At 43.0% G+C, this 16,220-nt stretch overlaps 2 protein-coding genes across 2 annotated transcripts; one reads left to right on the top strand and one right to left on the bottom strand.

Annotated features, from left to right (window-relative positions):
* Positions 1 to 380: 380 nt before the first annotated feature.
* Positions 381 to 8,041, bottom strand: HMGN1 (high mobility group nucleosome binding domain 1). The gene is made up of 6 exons (XM_075033682.1): positions 7,792 to 8,041; positions 7,286 to 7,318; positions 7,115 to 7,144; positions 6,953 to 7,003; positions 3,792 to 3,923; positions 381 to 1,267 (listed from the first exon to the last, which is right to left on the bottom strand). Exons 1-6 carry the CDS (start codon positions 7,804 to 7,806, stop codon positions 1,220 to 1,222), a joined length of 309 nt encoding a protein of 102 aa, XP_074889783.1. The 5' UTR covers positions 7,807 to 8,041; the 3' UTR covers positions 381 to 1,219.
* A 239-nt stretch (positions 8,042 to 8,280) lies between these two features.
* GET1 (guided entry of tail-anchored proteins factor 1) lies at positions 8,281 to 14,952 on the top strand. Its single transcript, XM_075033681.1, has 5 exons — positions 8,281 to 8,513; positions 10,670 to 10,835; positions 12,205 to 12,272; positions 13,133 to 13,247; positions 14,799 to 14,952. Exons 1-5 carry the CDS (start codon positions 8,424 to 8,426, stop codon positions 14,870 to 14,872), a joined length of 513 nt encoding a protein of 170 aa, XP_074889782.1. The 5' UTR covers positions 8,281 to 8,423; the 3' UTR covers positions 14,873 to 14,952.
* The last annotated feature ends 1,268 nt before the right edge of the window (positions 14,953 to 16,220 follow it).

Here is a 16,220-nt window from a genome sequence, read left to right as displayed (position 1 = left end):
CAATATGGTTCCAACACAACAGCAACACCATCTGATCAGTTAACATTCAAGAGGATTGCTTTGTGCACGTTCCTTAAAGCGGTTCTTCACACAGGAGTGCATATGCAAATTCTTAGATGCCAAACATGAAAACATCTGATGCTTACTGACTTTTTTTTTTTTTTAAGGCAACAGAAGCAGCACTAGGCTATCAGCTTTCAAACTGCAAGTCCAGATTAAGACTGCAACTACAGTTTTCTGCTTGCTACTCACTCCCTGCATTACCACCTATCTCTTGAAAAGTACATTTTTAACAATATTAAGAACATGGTTAAGAATCAAAAGCTGCACCACTAAGGTTGTGAGTTGTCATAGTCAATGCAGGAGCTACAGAAACATCCTTTCATAATCAAGATTTATTTGGCTTTTGCTTGGTGATCACAGACACTATGAACAATTTTACAATTGTTTTAGTCACATAGTTTTTTAAATCTAAAAACTATAATTCTGTTTTTTTTCTAAGACTATTTCAAATATTTTCCGTTTGATCTTTGTAGACAAGCTGTCCTTTAAAACTGGATATGAAGTTCCAATATCTCAAATACTGACCTAACAAGTTATGTCTGCCAAGCAGAAACTTTTACTTAGTCAGTATTTAAAGATAGAACAAAAGTTTCCAAGCTTTTGCATCACAGCTACAAAGTTGTTGGAAAAAATAAAGCTGCAACTACCAAAAATAACTTTGTCACAGATATACATCACTCAGCGAAATCCAACACTAGGGAGCAGTTTTATTAGATAAACAATTCTACTGATGGTACAACCATAGATAAAGATAAATAACTAAAATGTTAAGACATTCTCAACATATCATTATGAATTCCAAAGTCTGATCTGTGTTATGCTTCATTTAATAGGATAGAAAAACTGTCCCTCGCAGTCTGTGGAACGTGAAGCCTAATCAAGGCTTCAAAGTCCTCTCCTTAACGTAACATGCCATTAATTTCTGGTTTCATAGAAAACAGACAACCAGTACATGATTTTACCACTTAAAAAAAGCATTTACACTTATCTAAATATGTAAAAAAATGGGTTGAGTTGGGATTCTCTCCTTTTTAAAAATGTGTTTTCTAGAACTACTAAAAAACTTGCATTTACAAAATAGTTGATAAAAATATTCCTCTGAATTGTACAAGAAGAAAGGTATAAGGACCACCAATTAAAGACTTGGTACCAGATGTTACTCGGACTTAGCTTCTTTCTCTACTGCTGCATCAGATGCTGGGGTCTGAAAAGAAGAAAGAAAACCAGAACACTTCAATGCAGAAAGTTTCTAAGTGACTCAGCCTCTTAGTTCGTAGTATTTTTAACACACAAGTTAGCTAACTTGACATACAGAACAACCATGACTTGTTTCTACATACCGTGCTTTACAGTCTTAATAAACTGGTGTCATGATCCGCTTATTTCTCTTGGATAATGACCTACTAAAACCAAGCTGTCTTGAAAAGGCTTCTATCTCCTCAGATGCATCATGTATGAATTTCAGAACGTTGCTATTGTTACTACTCAATACACGCTGCAAAGGATTTCTATTCTTTTTTTTTTAAAAAACAAAGCCCATTTCAATAATTACTGCCTTTATGACAGGAAAAGGAAGCTTTTTAACCTACTAAGCTAAAACCCCTGCATATAGGGTGTTTAGAAAAGACACGACAGATACACTTCATGCATTTAAATTTCAGTGCAGCACTGTTAACATATTTTCAAATCTTACCATGTTTTAAAGTAACTAAGACTTAGAAACACAGTACTGCATTAAACATAATTTTGTAAAAATACATTAAAGTGAAACTGAACTGTAGCAGCAGAGCTATACTGTTTTCAAGTCAAGTTTCTATATGCTATACCTCAACTTCAGAACAAGTTCATACAAACTTAATTGATTAAAATTACAACTCCATTTAGATCGGAAAACTCGCTGCATTTGCAATGTAGGTTAAAAAAAGGAATGTAACATACGTATTAACATAAAAATTATACTTAATTATTCCAAAGCTTTGCAGCACCACCAGCAGAATAGATTGTTTACCCACATTAGTACCCAAAGAGGAACCAGTTCAGTCTTTACTGCCACCTGGGGGAAGCTTTTGAAGGATGAAGTACAGAAGCCATTTCCATTCACAGGCGTTACAGACATTCACTGTGAGTGTCACCAGAAGTCATCACTGGCCTTTCATGGATTAACAATAGCATCGCTGACACTATTGTTCTGATTGAAAACAGTAACGTCCAACAGGACAGACTATACCCCTGCCTCTTCCAGACGTACGTATTATATTAAACCTGCAATTTTAGCTGGTGTGACCAACGTGAGACCAGCATGAAGATGTGCCGCAGAAGTCATCATCCATTGTAAATTTACATCATCTCTGCACTAGTGTACTAAACAGACACCAGTTGAGAAATATTGCCAAATTTAACTTTTGATGGTATTACTGAAATACTACACACACAAATTAAAAGACCAAATTATGCACTAGTAATACAGAGCCAGAGCTACACAGAAAGGTAACTAAAGAATTCCTAGTTATAGCACAACTTTTTCACAAACATCACACTGTAAGCTTGCAAATGAAAAATTGCTACCGTAAAGTTGTCTTGTGCACTCAAGTACCATCCTGTACCTTCCTCACCCACCAAAACTCATCGTCTACCTAAAAACCAAATACTCTTTTCCTCTACTTCAGGATCTATCTGCACACTGATAGATCAGTGTGATACAATTCAGAGAGACGTTTTTTCTATCTTAAAAAAATTACTTCTCAATGCAACAACCAGACAGTAAGCATGAATCACAGATTAAATTAAAAAAATCATCTGACTATCTGATCAGCAAACTTCACTGAACTAATTAAAATGAGGCATTCAATATTGCAGAAACCTGACACTAATTCTAGGCCTGTTGCCACATGAAACTTGTGCTTTGTCCAGTTGTTAACAGCTGCCCTAGTAAGAGGCACTGCTTCTCCCTACAGATCTTGTCCTAAATTTGAAACTGAATTATGTCCACATTCCAGAAAAAGAATACGGTGTGGAGGATGTTTTAAGTTAGATGATCGGGACTCCAAAAACTTCAGCAACGCAGCCATTTTAGCACAATATTACAGCCAGGGCTGATTTGGCACGTTCATTTCTTCAGCCACAACAAGTAGTTCTTGCACTTTCTCTTCCATCCCTGCACCAGCAGTGTCTGTATCTGTGTCCCTTCTATGAGCAGTGTCTGCATCTGTGACGCCTATAAATGTTACCTCAACTTTGGATTTTCAGTGAAAACTGTTTCCAGTCCCAAGAGAATGAATATTGCATTTGTCAAAAAACTTTTGTAGCAAGAAGGAACCTCTCTTCCAGCAACAGCAAAGGCAGACTAAAACCCAAACCAAACCCTCCAAAGACAGATACCCGCCCACCCCACCCCACCGCTCCCCACAGAGCAATATCCCCTCTGTACACCTGGTATGTATTATTTTGCCAGGACCTACCCACAGGAAAACAGCCCCTCTCTGAAGGAACTTTGGTAAAATTCTCACCTTTTTCCTTAATTTCAGGGACTGTTATCACATCACTGCAACTCTTTTTGGGGCAACTATAATTTTCCAGGTATGTGTACTAATATTTCAATATCCTACGTCTTTCTTTTAGCAGAAATAGATTCTATTGTAAGAACTGCATATGTTTCTGCTAGATGTTTGGATAAACCAGTACAGTAAGTTATCCAGGTGCTTTGCACCGAAGAATACAGACAACTTTACCTCCTCACTTTTAGCTTCCCCATTTTCTGCAGGCACGTTGTCCTTTGTCTGTTCTTGGTTTGTCTCTTCTGTCTGTTTTCCTTTAGGCCCTTTTTTCCCCTTTGATGGAGCTTTCTTGTCCTCAGATTTATCCTACAATGAAATAAATTTCCAGTAAGTAAGTTCCTATGACCTACTAGGTAAACCTCGAAAATAATAAAAATCACACAAAACCAAGATGGACTTGCTAAACAGTAAAAGCTGCTACCAACAACCAATGAGCTAATACATAGTTCAACTGCCAAAAAGTTTTCCAAACTATATATAGGCAAACAATCACAGTTTCAGATAGTCAGTAAAATGACAGAATCAAACTAGGATGAGAAGATAACTAGACTCCAGTGGCTAGACAGAGCAATTTGTAATATATGATTTAACCTCGCGGTGCATTAAAAAAATAGCAATGCAGTCCTTCCGCTTTCTAAAAAATACAAAACACTTCAAACACTATCTTTCCTCTTACATTGACAGGTGGGAATTTCAGCAACGTAACCGAGTATCATTTTCAGTGCTCCTCTGTTAGTACCTCAGTCACATCCTCTGTACCTACATGACTGTTGTTAAATGGGTAGGGAAAAGGTATTTGTTCAAGGGCTACTTTCATATAAATATGTAATACAACCTCCCACACGCTCCTTACTGCAACCAGATGCTACAAAGCTTGCCTGTCCTCCAGCTAATCCCCCTACTTAGAAAATATTTCTATCAATTCACAATTACATACATGCACTGGTTTTGACACCATCTGTCAAATGTAATAACACTAACAAAAATTTTCAATAAATGACAAACTGTAACACTTTTTCTGGGCAGGTACAACGTAAGTGGCAAGAGAACATAATGCATTTATACCTCTAAGCAGAAGATCGCTACACTGATCCACCCTAAAATGTGTCTAATCTCATTAAAAATGTTGCACGCATTTCATAAGTATGTTCTTCAAATTATGTCCTAATTTGTTGTCTCTGACCTAAAATTCACTCCAAGAAATAAAGTTATCATTTTTGCATATTTTAAGTACTGTAGAAATGTGTATTTCAGATTACTGTTAGAAACCATTTGGTCAGAAGCATTCCATACTATCTTCACTCAAAGCATTCTTCCTTACCAAAACCATGCCACTTCCTTACGTCACACATGCAACTTTTTAATAGCTACCTGAATACATTTCCTATTTTACATGAATGCTCATGTAAAATACTATCTCCATGAAAATATGGTTTTGTCAGCCAATTGCAACTATTGAGCAAAAGTGCTAAGTGTTTTACACCACTGGATACGAACATGCCATAAGTTACATTACATACACAAGAGATGCAAGGTAGAAAAATCTAATGCTGAAGCATCTTATGTCACATAACTAAATTGTCGATGTCAGAAGACTTTAGAAATTCTTTGCTCCTATTTTTAGAAAAAAAAATTTAAATCCTCAAGAGCATGGAGAAAACAGTTGAAACACGCTAATGGAAAAAAACTCTTTTTAAAAGGTTATAAAGGCTAAACTCAGTATTACAAATTCAGGTAGCAGACAATTTCACAACACATAGACTTCTGTGTTTTGACTGTCAAAATATGTTTTTCTTCATCAATATTTATTTAAAAAAACCCCACCAAGTAACTCCATAATAAGCAAACTTCTCCCAACCAGAAAAAATACTGTCATGAAAGTTTTAGAGTTACAAAGTTGATGCAGAGAAGCATCTTTTAATGTATCAAATACAGAAAAAGATAATAATTAAAAAAAAAATTTAAAAATCTAACATTTGACTGGTATGTAACAGTGAAGTATTTCTGCAACCCATTTAAACAAAGTCCAGAAATAGCTAAAATGAGAGAGAACGCACTGAAGCTGGAAAAGTAAAATGCAAACAAATGAGATTTTTACATTAACAATGAGAAAGTTTCCAAATGTCACAAGATTTTAGTGACAGCATGAGTTTTAGAACAAAGAGGATCAAATGTAAAACAAGTTTTAGATTTATTTGAATTGCCAATGGTAATTAAAAAAAGAAAAAGAAAAAAAGATTGTTTACGTATTCACATTACAGCAGCTTTCCACAGGGGCCTTGTGCAAGGCGTTCTACTGAATATTCTAAGATGACAATTGTTTGCGATGTACTTGGTTTACATGAATATGTTCCCAGCTATGACCTGTGGAAATGTTTCTTTCTGGAAGTAGTTATAGGCAGCAAGTCAGTATCATGCGTATCAGTCAGCATCAACTAGCAGCACTAAGAATTAGATGCACCACACAAAAACACTGGTCAAAAAGAGAATGAGAACTGAAGTAAAATTGGAAAGCTTCCCCAACTTCTTTAGGACTTCAGCTTTGAGGATAGGAATGCACTGATATTCAAACCATTGGAATGAAGGTGCATAACTGATAAGAAACCGTTCAGTAGGATTAATAAAATGAAAACATCAATAAGTCTGCAAAGCAGAGTTTGATGTTAGTGTATTTGAAATGCTTTCAATCCATACATTAAAGAGAAAAATCTTATAATCACAAAGGAACACTTGAAAATACGTATACCAACAAGCCAACAGATACACAGCCTCTTATTTCTCCCAAGAAACAAAGAATTTTACACCTCAGTTACTAGCACTGTGAAGGCTACACTGAAAAACTGAAGGGTCATACCAAACCACGCTTACTTACACACGCACACAAAGACCTGAAAGCTAGACTACATGTGTGGAAACGCAGATCATTTTCGGTGGCTACCTAAGAAATCCAAATATTTTTTTCCTGTCCTAATGCACTGCTTTAAATTGTGAGTGTATTTTACCCCCTTTTGTTACAGCAATGAAACACAATCCTAGGTACAGTTGCTTCAACATCCAAGCAGTTCTGCTTAGTACCAAACCGCCATCCAACACCTGTGAATCGGTGCCCACCTTTCTAGGCAATGCTCCGATCTACTCAAACAGCAGCAGAAAGCACCTGCAGGTACCGGCAGGAGCACCTGAACACGATACAGCAGCTCGGTGAGCGTTCCCACAGGGAACACGCGAGGAGGAGCGAGACCACTCACACACCGCGCACCGACGACACGGGACGGGAGGACACCAGGCACGGGCACAGCGCACTCGACCCCCTTCCTCCTCCCGCGGACTCTCACCTTTGCCGCTAACTTCTTGGGTTTCGGCTCCGCTTTGGCAGGAGCAGGTTTCTGAGAGGGAAGAACAAGCAAGGGAGAGATTCAGCCCTCGGTAAAATCCCCTTTTCGGTCCGGGAAGACACGCACCCTTCCCCCAGCCCCCCTTCTCGCTCCCGTACTCACAGCGGACAGCCGCGCCGATCGCCTCTTCGGCTGCAGGCAGGGAAAAAGAGAGAGAAACGGCGTGAGTGAGTGAGAGAGCGAGCGATCAGGCGGGCGGGCCGGCGGCGGGCCCCGCCCGGCCGCCCCCCCCCCGCCCCGCCGCCCCCCCCCCGCCCCGCCCCGGGCACCTACCTCCTCGGGGGCCTCCCCGTCCGCCACCGTCACCTGCCGACACAAACAGCGCGGGTCAGGCGGCGCAGGCGCCTCAGCGGACACGACGACGACGACGGCAACGGCGGCGGCGGGGCGGGCACGTGACGCCGCCGCTCGCCCGCCCCCCCGCCCGCCCCTTCCCGCCGCCCGCCGCCGCTTTCGGATTTCGAGCCCCGGAGGGTTTGAGGCGCCCGGCGAGCCCCCCGCCGAACCTTCCAGATACCGCGGGGCCCCCGCCAGGGGCTACGCCGAGCCGGCCGGCACGGGGAAAGCGCCGGCTCCCGCTCACCACAGCGCTGGCGGCCGCAGCCCGCGGAGCGGCCGCTTCCCGCCCAGCACCCGTCCCCGCGCCGTCAGATCGCCCCCCCCCCCCCCCCCCCACACACCGCGCCCGCCCCTGCGGCGGGAGCGCGGGGGGGTAGGGGGCCGCTCCGGACAGCCCGGTCCCCCGTCGGTGGCCCCCGCTCGCTCCACGCCCGCTTCACCTTTCTCTTCGGCATGGCGAGGCTGCGCGGCGGCGGCTCCCGGCCGCGACCCCCGGAGCTGCGGCGGCTCCCGCCCGGCTGCTGCGCGCGCTGGGTGCCTCACGGCGAGCCGCTGCGGCTGCCTGCGAGCCAGCCTCGCTGCGCAGGGAAACCGCCCCCCCCCCCCCCCCTCCCCGATCCATCCCAGCAGCGCCAGCGGCACCGCAACAGGATCCAGCCGGATTGGAGGGGGGGGGGGGTGGGGAGGCGGGGGAAGGTGGGAGGGGGCGACGGCGGGGGGACGCTCCCCGCTCTCCGGCGGCCGCCGGCACCGCCCCCCCCCCCCTCACCACCACCCTGGCCGAGGCGCCTCAGCGGGGCGGGGCCGGCTGCTGCCAGCGGCCCCGCCCCGCCCTCTCCCCCTCCCCCGTCTGGCGCCAGGCGGGATCTCTCGGCGAACCACCGCCTCCCCTAGCCGGGGGAAGTGGGGCGGGGCCTCCTGATTGGCCGGCCCCCGTCACGTGGCCGCACCTGTCCCCGTTTCCCCTCACGCACGGCAGCCGCCCGCCACCTCACGTAGCGCGGGGCGGCCGCCCCGCCCCCGCCGCGATGCCGCCCGCCCGGGACGCTCGTTAGTGCCGGGGGCGGGCGGCATGGCGGAGAGCGGCGCCTGGCTGCTGGTGCTGAGCTCCGTCTTCCTCTGCAACGCTCTCAAGATCCTCCTGCCCTCCTGCTCCTCCATCGTAAGTGGCGTCACCGCCCCCCCGCCGGCCGGGGGCGGCGGCCCTTCCTCAGCCGGGGCCGCGGCCGAGCTCCCGCCGCCTTTCCTCCCCTCTGCCCCCCGCAGGGGGGTCGCGGGACTCGCCCTGCCCGCCCGGGCTCCGCCGCTGAGGCAAAACGGGGAGGGGGGCGGGCGCCGGGCCGTCGGGTGGCCGAGGAGGGGGTGAGCGGCGGGGGGCAGGCAGGGCGTTGCGCAGGCCCCTGCCGGGGGCGTCGTCACCCCCGCCTGAGGGCTGAGCGATGGGGTGAAGCGGGGCGGGGGGAGCGGGGCCGGTTCGGGAGGTCTCCCGGTGCCCGGCCGTACCCGTGACCATCCCCGGCTGGGAGTAGCGGGGCCTGGTCCGGCTCCTCGCCTTGGGGGAGGGGAAGCTCGGGGGGGCTGATACTGAGAGGAACTGGGGATCGCGAAACCGAACCGGCACCGCGACGGGGCTGACTCCAGCAGCCTCGATGGAGCCGGTCTTTGAAGCGGAGTTGCGGGTAACGAGTTACCGGTGTCTTAACTGATGCCCCTGAGGCTCCGGCCCTTAGGGCGTCGCGGGGGATGCGGAGGGGAGTTCTGCGGCCCTCTCTGCCTCCTGTACACCGCTGCCGCTGGAAGGGAGGTGAGCGGACGCAGGGCTTGAGGAGTTGGGTATGGTAGGACAAAACCCAATGTCGCAGTCACTAATCGGGATGCCCTCCGGTCTGATCTTAAGCATTTCTGTGGAAGCGTGGGTAACAGAATTATGGACCAGTAAACTCTGTGACTGCCAAATAAACTTACGTGCGAGCAGGCATGCTAAAATACCCGTCGTTTTGCTCTCTCATGTGAATAACTTCACCGTCATGCAGATCAGTGCACACCATTCAATAACGGATAAAAATCCGTTAAAACATAGATTACTTCTAGCGATTTGGGAAGTTGAACACAGTGATACCACAGATGACTAATGAAAATCTCTGCTCAACTTTCTGCTGTGTTTCGTGACAGAAGGTAGTGTAATGTTCTCATTGACTGCACTACTGGGAACATCGTTTGTGGGGAAAAAATTACACGTGTGTTGAGAAAGCTAGAAAGATTTGCTAAGGAACAGCAAGAAAAAGATTTTGTGTTCTTTGTATCTTCGTTTCTATGGTAAAAGGAGTTCATGAACCAATAAGCAGGTGGTGTCTCACGAAAAGAAAGTAGGAAAGTAAAAGAAGGGGAGAAAATGTTTGCTTACGCAAGGTGTGATTACCTTTGTACGTTTCTGTCAGTAGGAAATAATTTTAGCTAAGAAACCAATGTTATAACCACCAAGTGTTATAAGAAAACCCCATTTAAACATGTGGGTAAGATGTAGGAAAAATAACTAATGCAAATTTGTGTTTCTGGTTTTGAGGCAGTGGTAAGGTACTGCACTAGATGGATCACAACTCAGCCAGCATGGCAATCCGTGTGTTTCTAACAGCCCGGACTAGGCAATCTGTAATCTAGAGGAGTGATTCCCAATTGGTGAGCCATGCATTATTGGTGAGGTCTAAAATTGGGTTTCAGTGAATAAAGTTTACATACTAATTAGTTTAGACCCTGGCTGAGGCTGCTGGAGCTGGAAATGGGAATGGTGAATGAGTAAGGGGCATTGCTGGAGCTGGAAGGAGTAGTCATGAAGAGGAGTGCTTCCCGGGTCCTTCTTCTCCTGCACATACCAGGTGCTTGTCATCCAAGCAGCGCATGGTGAGGACTGGAAGGAGGGAGGACAGCAGTTCAGCTCGGGATGCAGTGGCAGGCAGGGCCTGGGAGGTTTGAAAGATCTCGGAAGGCAACAGCATCATTGAGAGTGGGAAGATGAAGAGATGAAGGCAGAAACATAGAAGGAAGAGGCAGTTAATCGTAGTTAGAAAGGTTGAAAATCACTGCCCCACGGGGACAGTAAAACCCTTTCTGGTTTGCTTCAGTCAGAACAAGAGAGTAAAAATTCTTTGGCTTTTAGAACATGTTGCAGATGTTAAGCCGAGGTTTTCCTGTGTCTTCATGAAAGGGCCTTTTTTTATGGGAGGCTTTTGAGTATGTAAACAGCAGATCGTACTTTATACATATTAAAGAAAATCAGTGGAATTCTGGATAAATAACTGATACTATTTCTTTATTTCTTAGATATCCAGATTGTTACAAAAGGATGCAGAGCAGGAATCCCAAATGAGAGCTGAAATTCAGAACATGAAGCAAGAACTCTCAACCATTAGTATGATGGATGAGTTTGCTAGATATGCCCGTCTGGAAAGAAAGATTAACAAAATGACTGACAAGCTTAAAACTCATGGTAGAGTGCAATGTTTATTCCCTTTTCTAGTTTCTGGAAAACATTTTATCAAGAGTGTTTTCAATTTTAAGTATATTTCTCCTTCAACTTTCTTCCTCCCCCTCTTACCCATTTCCAGTGTACCCTTCCATTTTTTCTCTCTTTTTTTCTTTACAGTTTTTGGAGAGCTTGCTTTTGTCTTTCAATTGCGCATAGTTCTGCATACACTGATAAGGGAGTGATTTAGATATAAAATTTTTCTTACAAGGAGTTTCCTGGGCTTCACTGTGTAATTATTTACTCTTTTTCCATGACGCTCATCACTGAATCATGTTTTGAATAAGTCGAGGAACTCCTCTGCTGCGTATCTTCACTGCAAAAGGATGCATTGCTTGGTTGGGGCTGTTTGGTTAGTGTACTACAAAACAGTAGAGAGAAACTGTTGATCCATAAGATAACCAGATGAGATCTTTCATGTCATTTTGAAATCCTGTTAGGTCTTATGCAGCAGCTTGTGTGATAAAGCTGTAGTGCTTTGCCTCGATTAGGATTTTATAGTATTATAGTCCCTCATCTTGTGGTAGAAAGTACACATAAACCTTTGGCACCAGAGCTTTTGCTCTCTTTGCCCAAACTCACTAACTGATCCTAACAGGATAGGAGACTACTTGCTTTGTCTGCCTCCTCTGCGCAGAATGGTTGGATGTTTATAGGCTCCTCGCTTGGAGAAAGGACAACATTTACAACCGGCAGTTTTGGATTGCTTTCAGTAGTATAATTCTTAATCCAATAATTTCAATTAAATGACATCTGGGTAGTTTACTTAGCAATCAACAATGTTTTAGAAAACTTTAGGCCACTGTTATGTTAGAAGTTGTGCTGTCTTCACTGGGCTGCTTTATATTGGTCTGAGGTACTGTAACAGAAGAAAAATAGGCATGACCAAGATTCATTCAGTGAAGGAACAGTCTTAACTGTGTTCCTCAATGAAATAAGGCAAAAAGTGCATCTGCTAAAGCCATCATTCTCCCCTTTTAGGAAAGGGAAAAATTTACTTTATGCTTCGTCTAAAGCAGGGTCTTAAATTAGTAACGACAGTGACTGTTCTCATTTGGGAATAGCGTTCTTGATTATATGTAGCATTTCTCAGTCTAGGATATCAGTGTTTTGCAATTTTCATAGTAACGTTAATAAGAAACTACAGTGTGATACAGACCTAGCACTTTCTTGCAGAAGGGTACTTTCAATATAGCTATGAGTCACTTGAAAAGAGATTTTTAAATAGTGTAATGTCCTGATTGGAAGAGTGAAATATTAATAAATTACTAGTTTTATGTAAGTATAATTCGCTATAATAAATAATGCAGAGTAATTTTTTTTCTTTTAACAGTGAAAGCACGAACTGCCCAATTAGCCAAAATAAAGTGGGTTATAAATATTGTATTCTACATCTTACAAGTAAGTAAATATTTTATTATGGATACAAATTACTAAACCAAATCCTTAGTACTGTTACAATTCTCTCCTGCGTTTATTGGCTGGTGATTAGTCACACAGGTGTTTGACATACCAGTGGCACAGTGCATGCCAAACTGAAAGAGCTTCTTGAAGTAGAAGAGAGAGATGTTGCTGATAAGGCCTGGTTGTTGGGGATGGAGGGAGTTTTGAGTCTCACTTTAGCTTTGCGTTTCTGGTTTTGACATGACAAAGTAGGAGTTTGTCTTAACTCTTTAATCACTGGGTTTTTTTAAATTTATATATGGCACTGGACCCAGGAAAGTTCCAATACGTACAAATATATTTTACTTACGTTTTTGAAAACAAAATATGCTTTTGCTGAGGATGCAGATGTCCACTTACAGCTGCCACACATTTCCCCATGGTGCCTCATCAGATTGTCCCTGTAGTTCAGACTTGATGCCAAAGAATTGTCTGCTAATAAGGATGACAGTGGTCAACCTGAAGATGTCTTTAGGGTAATGTTACAGTGAGTTGGATTCCTAGCAGGCAGGGATTATGGCTAAAAACAGTCATCAGAATTTAACTATTACTATTGCTATATTTGTCTACGCTAGGTTGGAACCAGGGTCTCAAAAGAAAGCAGTATTTGCCAACGTCTCACTGCTACCTCTTAATGTTGTGTATAAATTTAAGGTCATACCGAGTGTAAAAATATTTTGAACTTTCTTAAGAACAATGTAAATTAACAAAGAAACTATTCCTTTTAATTAGAATTTGTTATTTACTGGTTCAGAATAGGAGCGAAAACGTACTTTGATGTGTATTGTTATCCAAGCTAATAAAAATTTCAATTCTAGGCTGCCTTGATGATCTCTCTGATTTGGAAGTACTATTCTGAGCCGGTTACGGTGCTTCCAAGCAAATGGCTTGCTCCGCTGGAGCGCTTGGTAGCCTTTCCTACCGGGGTGGCAGGTAAGGACTGCACATTGGAAAAAAAATGCATTTCCCAAGCCCATGAGGATGCTAACAATGTAGTGACAAAGAGCATACATAGATTAAAAGCACTGCTTCTGTACATTTCTTCTAACTCCCGTAACACAAGGAGGAGTTTCAAACATTTGGTCAGCTGTTTCTTATGTATTCAATTCTTGTTTATTTAACTGACAGTGAAATGGGCTATTTGTCATTTTTATTTCTTCTCAAACAGAGCAGCTTTATCTGTATGGAATAGACCCTGGAGAAGATTTCAAATCAGAAATATTTTTATATTAAGGAGTCCACTGAAATAGTAGAATTGGGTTTAAAAATGGACAGATACTTCATAGGTCTGTATTGCTTACATAAACTGCTGGGGCTTCATAGTAGCGTAACTCCAGAGTGGTTTAGGTATGCTCTCTCTTGGCATTTTGTCTTGTCTGTTCCCACCCTTTTTCCCATCACAGTTCTGTTGCATTTTTACCTACTTAAATCCTTTTCTTTTGAGCAGTTTAATGAATTAATGATCAGAACGATATCACAGGTTGTAGACACCTGTTTGTGAGTGAAAAGTGCACTGGCTCTATGCTAACGGGATAAGTAGACAGGCAGGATGACAGGACGAAGTAGTGTGGAAATTTACCTTCAAGCTAAAATGCTGCTGGTGAATCTTCATGTTAGGCTTCTAAGTCCTAACTGTGATAGAAGGTATTCCAAAATATGTTGTTGGAATTGTATGTCATTGTATCTTTAATAGCTCTCTAGAGAATGATTGATATCCAGCATGCTTACTGGACAAGAGAAGAGTCTGCTTCTGGAGGAATAATCCTTGGAGGACATTTATTTAAATAGCATTTGAAGGGATTTTAAAAAGTTCACATCTGTGTCTGCCTTCAAATCTCCTGCTTTGTCTTGGCTGATAATCACAGTAAAGAGATCGCTTTTGAATTCTAGGTGATAAACACAAAAATGTCTAAAAAATCACCAAAAAGGTAGTTTCTTCACATGTGTGCCATGAATACGTGATACTATGTAGCATGATTTTATGCAGTCTGCAATATGGATGTGCTGTGTATTACAGTCAGGGCACACCCTCTATTCCATCATACCAGTACAAATTTCTGTGCCACTAGTTGGAATGACAGGACCCTGTAAAACAGCAGTGTGGGGCATCTGGGTCAGTAGCGAAGGTCTCAGTAGCTTTTTTCTATATAGCTGTATGGGGAGCAAGGAAAAAGGAGAGAAGTATGGATTTCATACTTTTTGAAAGACCAATTTAAATTTCCCAGGAAATCTACTTTGGCTTATATTCACATTATTTGTTACTCTTTTTCCCCACACAATCTTCAGCTTTTCTCGGGACCAGCATGGAGTTAGCTGCCATCCCTTGAAGAGAGACATTTGTATATAAAAAGAAAGCTGTTTTGTTCCTGTTCACCTCATAACTCTTACGTTTCATTTTTTACACTTCCAAAGTTGTTTTCAGATGCATGTATGCTTCAGGGTTGTTGATGCAATGACTTAAATAGTGTTTTATATCTCTTTCAGGTGGTGTTGGAATTACATGTTGGCTTGTGGTTTGTAATAAAGTTGTAGCTATCATGCTACACCCTTTCAGCTGAAGGAATCCCAGTAATCCACAGAGTCCTCAACTACATTTTCATTATTGCTGTTTTAAATGAATAAAAAAAAACAAAAAGAAGGAACAGTTGTCTTTCATGAGACTAGGTCTGAGATAATCTTTGTTACTTTATTTACATCTGATTCATGGCAGAACCGTAAGAATTTGTCATGGCATATATTCACCAAAATTGGAACATGTTGGATTTGTGGTTTTAAGTTTGAAATACACTGGCATAAGGAATTACTTGGGGAGCTTTGCTCTTTCTTTGCTGTACACTATGGTAGTTTCACCCAAAGGTGGGATTATATTTGGTGCAAGTGGTACTAGAGGATAGAGGTAGGTGGTTTGGTTGGCTTAGGGTAGAACAGAATTAGTTTCCTCCTTGCTATTTTTTACAATAGAATTGGTGTATTCTTGGGCTGTCTTAGAAAATGCGTTATTGGTATATACGCGGAATCAAGATTTTATCTCCTGAGACTCACTCAGTTGCCTAGTGCAGGATGGCTGGATACTTTTTCCTCCCTGACTTTTAAAACTCATTGAACACTTGAATTTTTTCCTACTTTTATTGATAACTGACCTTTCCTCCCTTGACATTTTTTCTGCTTCCCAAACTGAGTGAGGATCACTGAAACTGTTTCTTTGCATGTTTTGGGAGGAAAGATCTGGCCAACATTCTGAAGCTCTGTGTTAGTAAAGAGAAAGTAGAAGACGGTGCTGTTCCTTCAGAGGACTACATTTCTAAGGGGGTTAGCATACATTAATGACAATCCAGGATAGCCCAAAACAGCTATGTAAATGTAAAAAAGCAAATTAGTGATTTAAATGTCTGAAGTAGTAACAGAATGGTAGGAAGCAGGAGGAGGAGGGAAAACAATTTTCTGTTTTGGAGTAAATCCTTCTTGCTGTATTTAGATACAGGAAGCAGCCACTATTTTGCATTTAAAGGAGGACAGGATTCTTCCTAGTACTGTGCCTGTAGAGCAATGACAAAGTTGCATTATCTTCCACTTTTTTTTATATGAGCCTGAACAAAGCTCTAGGGGACACCTCTCCCTCTTTTGCTGGGCTTTGGTGGTTCTGGCTCAGCTTCCCACTCTGTACAGTGGAATGCATCTGTTATGTTAGTTCAGGTCCTTTGCCTTCCTGCAGGAAGGAAGGGACTGGGACCTCTCCATAATTAGCACTGCATTTAGAAATCAGTTCGAAAGGTCATGGTATATTGTGTGTATGTATGCATGAAATGTGTTTGGTTTTTTTAAAATGTTAATTTAAAAAAAATTGGGTTTGTATTAGGGATTACATTTAGCCAACATGAAAATAGATGCATTAAATATCATTACGAA

This window comes from Buteo buteo, chromosome 8 (assembly GCF_964188355.1).
Source record: "Buteo buteo chromosome 8, bButBut1.hap1.1, whole genome shotgun sequence".
In the NCBI taxonomy this organism is placed as follows: domain Eukaryota; kingdom Metazoa; phylum Chordata; class Aves; order Accipitriformes; family Accipitridae; genus Buteo; species Buteo buteo.
Note: the sequence above shows the minus strand (reverse complement) of the source record. Positions and strands in the feature narration are given on the sequence as shown.

Bases quoted from the DNA above. Each gene is read 5' to 3' on its own strand.
- HMGN1 (XM_075033682.1), bottom strand. The intron at 7,145-7,285 runs GTAGGTGCCCGG...CCCTGCCTGCAG, and splicing joins ACGGGGAGGCCCCCGAGGAG to CCGAAGAGGCGATCGGCGCG. The intron at 1,268-3,791 runs GTAAAGTTGTCT...TCTTCTTTTCAG, and splicing joins GGGAAGCTAAAAGTGAGGAG to ACCCCAGCATCTGATGCAGC.
- GET1 (XM_075033681.1), top strand. From the start codon at position 8,424: ATGGCGGAGAGCGGCGCCTGGCTGCTGGTGCTGAGCTCCGTCTTCCTC. The intron at 12,273-13,132 runs GTAAGTAAATAT...TTTCAATTCTAG, and splicing joins TTGTATTCTACATCTTACAA to GCTGCCTTGATGATCTCTCT. The intron at 13,248-14,798 runs GTAAGGACTGCA...TATCTCTTTCAG, and splicing joins CTTTCCTACCGGGGTGGCAG to GTGGTGTTGGAATTACATGT.